The 6,498-nt window shown below is 43.2% G+C and overlaps 1 protein-coding gene across 1 annotated transcript; it reads left to right on the forward strand.

The window, feature by feature from the left end:
* The first annotated feature begins 501 nt into the window (after nt 1-501).
* On the forward strand, nt 502-4,501 carry egr1 (early growth response 1). The gene is made up of 2 exons (XM_032554870.1): nt 502-1,180; nt 1,871-4,501. Exons 1-2 carry the CDS (start codon nt 970-972, stop codon nt 3,193-3,195), a joined length of 1,536 nt encoding a protein of 511 aa, XP_032410761.1. The 5' UTR covers nt 502-969; the 3' UTR covers nt 3,196-4,501.
* The last annotated feature ends 1,997 nt before the right edge of the window (nt 4,502-6,498 follow it).

Consider the following 6,498-nt stretch of genomic DNA (forward strand, 5'->3'; position numbering starts at 1 on the left):
ACAAGTCGAGCTCTGCTGCCAGTATTAGTTATTGTGAACGCTGGACATGATTTGCACTTCGGTCTCATTCTCTGCCAAAAAGCGATCAGCGCTGCCTCAGGAAGCTCCAAATAAGGACATGGGAAATGGAAACCCACCGGAATAGGTCCTTATGTAGTCACGACCTTATAAGGTACGGCGGTGCAAAGGGTTCCGGGAGCAGCCAGCAGCCCGCTGCACAGATGGGAAATCCGAATCAGATCTATCGAAGGACCGGGGGAGAGCGAGAATTACGCCGCTTGTCAGCCCGAGCCGCTCGGTTATGAAGACGCATTGATTCGGGACCAGAGAGGAGGGGTGAGCGTCGTTGTCTTCGCAAATTTACTGCAAGCGCTTAATATAAAGTCGCTCCTCTGCTGTCCCTCAGGCCGGCGTGTGTTCTCCACTGCAATGCCTAAATATGGGCTTCCTCTCCTTCCAAATATGGACATCTACGTCACGACAAGAGTGTATATAAGAGCGGGGAAACCTCGAAGCTCATAGAGAGAGCTCTGAGAGCACACATGAGCAACTGTTAGAACAGAGATACATAGAAGTCTCTGCCTGAGAAACATCTCTGCAAAAGTAAAACAAAAAAGTCAAAACAACAACCGTCCGAGACGGTCAGAACCTGATTGGATAGGTAACCTAATTCAAAGCAAAAAAATCAAGAGTGATCAGTTGATCATTTTTGATTAATCTTAGGGAATGAGAGGACTGATTAGATTCTTCTTGCTGAAAAGACGAGTGGATTTTTCTCACTTCTGAGAGGAAAAGAAGAACAGCAACGGGAGAAGAAGAGCTACGGAGGAAAGCTGAACACAAGGTCTTCCACTGCATCAACTGAAGTGTTGGGCTAAGTGATCCCCTCCACCTGCGAGGCACCGCTCTGCCAGCACACATACAGCAACTCCGCAGCAGCCACCAGCGCAGCCTCAGCACCAGCAGAGGATGGCTGCAGCCAAGACCGAGATGATCCTCCCTGCCCTGCAGATCTCAGAGCCTCTGAGCTTCCCTCACTCCCCCATGGATAACTACCCCAAACTGGAGGAGGTGATGATGCTCAGCTCTGCGGGGACCCCCTTCCTCACTGCCTCCGCACCCGAGGGTGCAGGCTTTGGCTCCGGGGAGCCAGGGGAGCAGTACGAACATCTTCCTGGAGGTAAGACAAGATCTTCTTCAGCTTCTTTTTCTCACTGCTGTATTAAAGTTTAGATTATATTTGCTAAGCTACAAAAAAAACAAAACATTTCATACAAACTTAGATTCATTGCTACATTTTGATATTCAACTAGCTGTTAAATATTAAGAGTTGTGGTTTTGCAAACTAAAATTAAGTGACAATTTTAGATGCTTGTATGAAACCTTACAAAACTTAGCTAAACATAAATACAATTAAAATATATATTCACATGATTTGCCCCAAAATAGCAAAATGTTGTTCTGTCACCACATGCTTTAGATGCTAATTCTGCTCAATCCAAATTACATGACTAAAACCAGCTGAGCTGTAGCTTTTGGTAATCAATTGCCTTTGGCTCTGATGGTCTTTAGGAATCTGTGTGTTTCTGTGTGTGCTTGTGCAACACAGGAAAGCAGAAAATGAAAGAAAGATTGAGAAATTGTTCATAGAGGAAAATGTGACCTCAGGAAGCCTGCAAAGCTGCTTTCTAAGATACAAAGACAGTTTTGGAGTTAAGGGTGAAGAGTTTGCTTGCGGAGTGTTTCTCACTGACCTATCACAGAGGAGAGGGGTGACTTGCTGCCCACCTTTCTGGCAGCAGTACCCTCATTTTTTTTCAAACATATTGATAGTTTGACTAATGTCTCTTATTTCTTGTGCTTTCTGCAGATACGCTATCTGATATCCCCTTCTCCTGTGAGAAGCCAGTTGTGGAGCAAACGTACCCCACCCAGAGGTTGCCCCCCATATCCTACACTGGCCGCTTTACCCTTGAACCTGCCACCACATGCAGCAACAGCCTCTGGGCGGAGCCCATCCTGGGCCTGTTCACCGGCTTAATGAGCAACGTTGCTCCCACCTCCAGCTCTTCCTCAGCTTCGTCACAGACCTCTTCATCCTCCTCATCAACCATCCCGTCCTCCTCCACTTCTTCCTCCTCAACCTCCTCATCACAAAGTTCCAGCCTCAACACCTCAATCCACCACAGCGAGCCCAATCCCATCTACTCAGCTGCCCCGACATACTCCAGCCCCAACTCTGACATCTTTCCAGACCAGAGTCAGGGGTACGCCAGCTCAGCTGGATCAGTACAGTATCCACCCCCTGCATATCCCAACGGCAAGACCTGCAGCACAAGTTTCCCTGTGCCCATGATTCCTGACTACCTCTTCCCCCAGCAACAGGGAGAGATCAGCCTGGTGCCCCCAGACCAAAAGCCCTTCCAGAGTCAGTCAAACCAGCCATCACTTACTCCTCTGTCCACCATCAAGGCCTTTGCCACTCAGACTGGTTCCCAGGACTTAAAAAACATCTACCAGTCCCAGCTGATAAAGCCCAGCCGCATGCGCAAGTACCCCACACGACCAAGCAAGACACCGCCACACGAAAGGCCCTACGCTTGTCCTGTGGAAACCTGCGATCGTCGCTTCTCGCGGTCTGATGAGCTGACACGTCACATCCGCATCCACACTGGCCAGAAACCCTTCCAGTGCCGCATCTGCATGAGAAACTTCAGCCGCAGCGACCACTTGACAACACACATCCGCACCCACACAGGGGAGAAGCCCTTTGCCTGCGAGATCTGTGGACGCAAGTTTGCCCGCAGTGACGAGAGAAAGAGGCACACAAAGATCCACCTGAGGCAGAAGGACAAGAAGGCAGAGAAGGCTGGAGCTGCTGTAGTAACGTCGGCTCCAGCATCTTCTGCTTCACCTGCCTCCAGTTACCCCTCTCCCATCACTTCCTATCCTTCTCCAGTGTCTTCTTACCCGTCTCCAGTCACCTCCTGCTACTCCTCTCCTGTCCACACTTCCTATCCCTCTCCTTCCATCGCCACCACCTATCCATCGGCGTCAATGTCCACCACCTTCCAGTCTCAAATCGCCAACTCCTTCCCTTCTTCAGTTGCATCCAACATCTACAGCTCCCCAGTGCCCACCCCTCTTTCAGACATGCAGACCACTCTTTCCCCGAGGACAATCGAGATCTGCTAAGAAAGGAGCAGACAGAAAAACTTTTTTGTACTCTCAACGCACTTCTCCTTCTGCAAGGTTTCCATTTTAGAGGGGAAAGAAATCAGCATCAAAAGGACTTAGTTTCCCTCCTCCTAAAAGCACTTTTTTTTGCTACCGGGTGCAGTGCAGGTGAATCTTGAGATTTGCCTGAAAGAAAGAAAAGAGACACATGTCAAGGACTGGGCAAGGACAGCGTAACATGTAAAAGGATTTTTTTCATACTGTCTCTGTAAAACAAATGCAGCACTTCAAATGCATATAGGACTCCTGAGACAGATAGAAAACGGCTCCGGCGGGTCTGTTCTATCACCGACCGAAAAAACAAAACAAAAAATAAATCCCACGCCAAGAGACAGAAAGATTCCTCAGGCACGTTTGTCCTTGAGACATTTATACAAAAGACATTGAATGATATACATAAGCTATCATATATGTATATTGTACATGTGCCATGTTTCGTTTTTATCATTCCTCGGTACCACTGATGTGAACAATTATTTGCATATTTGCATTGTATTATTTGAAGTGAGCAGGGCCATATTTTCTACATACTTTCTCTATTATGTAGTGATGATGCTGTGATATGTTTTGACATTGTTTGAGATTAAAAAAAAAAGAAGCACTTAAGTATTCGAGCATGAGTAAGAGTGATGTTAGTTTCTGTTGTAAATATCATCCACTGGTACTATCTCTTTCTCACATGTGACATATCGCTTGGTTATATTGAAAAACAGAGAAATGGAAAAAAAAAATTTTTTTTTTTTTGGAAAAAAACCTAAACAAGACAAACGCTCCTGTTATTCGGTGCCTTTCGTGAAGCCTTGCAGATGTTGCGACTTGGCTGAGCGCGAGAGTGGATGCACTGCATCTCGCCTTAAGGATTGAGGGAATATTTTTGTTACAGAATGTACGCACTCAGAGGGAGGAAGAAAAAGGGACGAGCTATGAGGGCACCGCTTCATTTTATCAGAATGTAAGCAAAAAAGAAAAAAAAAAAAGATAAAAAATTATAAAGTATATTTTTGTAAGTGTAAATATCCACATCTTCAAGAGCTGGAATGTTGAAGTTACCTACTGAGTAGGCATGGGATTCTTTTGTATGTTATATACATGCAGTTCATTATTTTGTGGTTATCTTTATTTTGTATTTGTGTTCGTTAAAACAAGTGACTGTTTCTGGCTTCTAAACACATTGAATGCGCTTAACTGCCAGTGGGATATTTGGTGTACAAGATATCCTTCCAGAAATGAAATATAAATAAATAAAAATATGAATATATATGAAGAGTTGTTTTCTTACTTTATCGTTTGACTGTTCTGTTTCTTAAGATACTTCAGGCTGCTTTGCACATCACACTAAATCATAAAAACATCATGTGAGTAAAATCATATTTTCTCATCAAACTCTGATTATAATTGGGATTTAAACCCATAAAAAAATCATCTGCTGCATCTCTATAAATACAAACCAAGTCCTATAATGATAACACTAGTCCATTGCTTTGAAGCCTCCAAACTCTCAAGATCAATAACTTTTAACTAGATTAAACTTTTTTGAAGAGACTGAATTTATATATATTTCTGTTTTATTATATTTCATATCCTCACTACTGGGCAAGCATACCTTCAGTGATTTGATATTTGAGGAAAAATGACAATGTCTTTGGCTCTATAGGGTGACAGAAGAATGATTTTCCGGGATGGGTATTTCACTGTCCTGAGACGCGCACCAAGTTATTTTCACCGGGTACAGGTGAAATCCATCACACAATAATTGCCCCTCTTCTCCGCAAACGGCAGACGAGACGCTGTCAGCTCTTAGCAGGCGAGCTGCAGAACTTGACTGGTTAATTTCTGTGCAGGTTGTGGTGTTAACTGTTTCATGGGAGCAGCGGAGGCAAGCCGGCCCTGGAGCTCTAAACTTAGCTTCTTTTGGTTTTCCAGCTTCATTGCACCATCGTTATTTAACGACCACAATGTTCCCAAGTCAAAAATATTCTTGCTTCATGTTTGGCTTTGGAATTAAGACAGCTGGATTTCTTGTGCTGATTTTTTATTTTTTAAAAAAAGCTGGTGTAGACATAAAGTTGCTTTTCTGTGAGATTTGGAGTAATTTTGTGTTGTGTAATGCACAAACCCAAACACCCACAAATGCAAACACAGCTAAAATAGAAAGCGGAAAAACATGCAGACGAGAGTGATGGAGGGAAAAGGAGAATAATTAAGATAATTGGTCTCTTGATCCTGAATTTCCAAACTGAGTCTGATGAGCTGTGTTCAAATCCGTGCATGTGCCTGTGTGTGTTTGCCTGACATCAGTTCGCTGTAGCTACAACTGTAGGATGCACTGATGCTGATGTACAGGAGTATAACTACGTGAATTTTTTTTCCAGATATATCAGTTTTTGTCCTTCTTTGTTTTATATCTGGAAATGTTATGAACTGGATGTTCGTAGTTTATAGAAGTATCTGGTCACCGTATTTGGGTATTCTGATGCATTTGTCCTTATTTTATGCGAAGAATGGTGTGGTATAATTCCACACTAAAACCGTCTAGAACATTTTTTCAATGGGGAAAAAATCAGGTTAAGAAATAATTGTTTTAAACAAAATCACTGCATCATCTTTCATTCTGAGCACAAACTTTCTTTATCCAGAATGCTGGGTTTTCTCTTACGATTTCATCGCTGATCCCACAGGATTTTTAGGACACTGAAACGGCCAAAAAAATAAACCTCATAGCTCAAACCTAACTACATTATTAGGCCATATTTATTTAGTCATCACCCTGCTTAAAGGTAGTGTAAAAACACAAAATTTAGCTTACTGACAAAAGCTAAATAATTTACACACCAACAAGGTTAAGAGAGCCACAGCATCACAGATCCTCCACCATACTCAGCAGTGGTGCTTTTCCACACTCATCCTGTATTTCATGCCAAACCCCCAAAAAGCGCAAATTATGCCCTGACTGATAAAAAGTTAAACATTTTAATTGATGTCTCAGTAGAGTTAAGCAATAGAACTGAAAAGACTCTGACATTCCTCCCAGAGAAAAAACAAACAAACAAAAAAACAAAACAAAACAAAAGGCAAGTGGATAGCACGTAACAGATGTTATGGAAACTTGGTGAACCCAAAATGCCACTTTTTACTCCATTTCTGTAACATTGAGCTCAGGAGACTTTATTTCTTCATCCTGCATAAATATGAGTCCTCATGCAGCCTACTGACCTGCGGCTAAAAGTAATAAACCTCTGTGTCACATTTTATTTATTCCCC

Source organism: Xiphophorus hellerii, chromosome 23, assembly GCF_003331165.1.
Source record: "Xiphophorus hellerii strain 12219 chromosome 23, Xiphophorus_hellerii-4.1, whole genome shotgun sequence".
Lineage (NCBI taxonomy): Eukaryota > Metazoa > Chordata > Actinopteri > Cyprinodontiformes > Poeciliidae > Xiphophorus > Xiphophorus hellerii.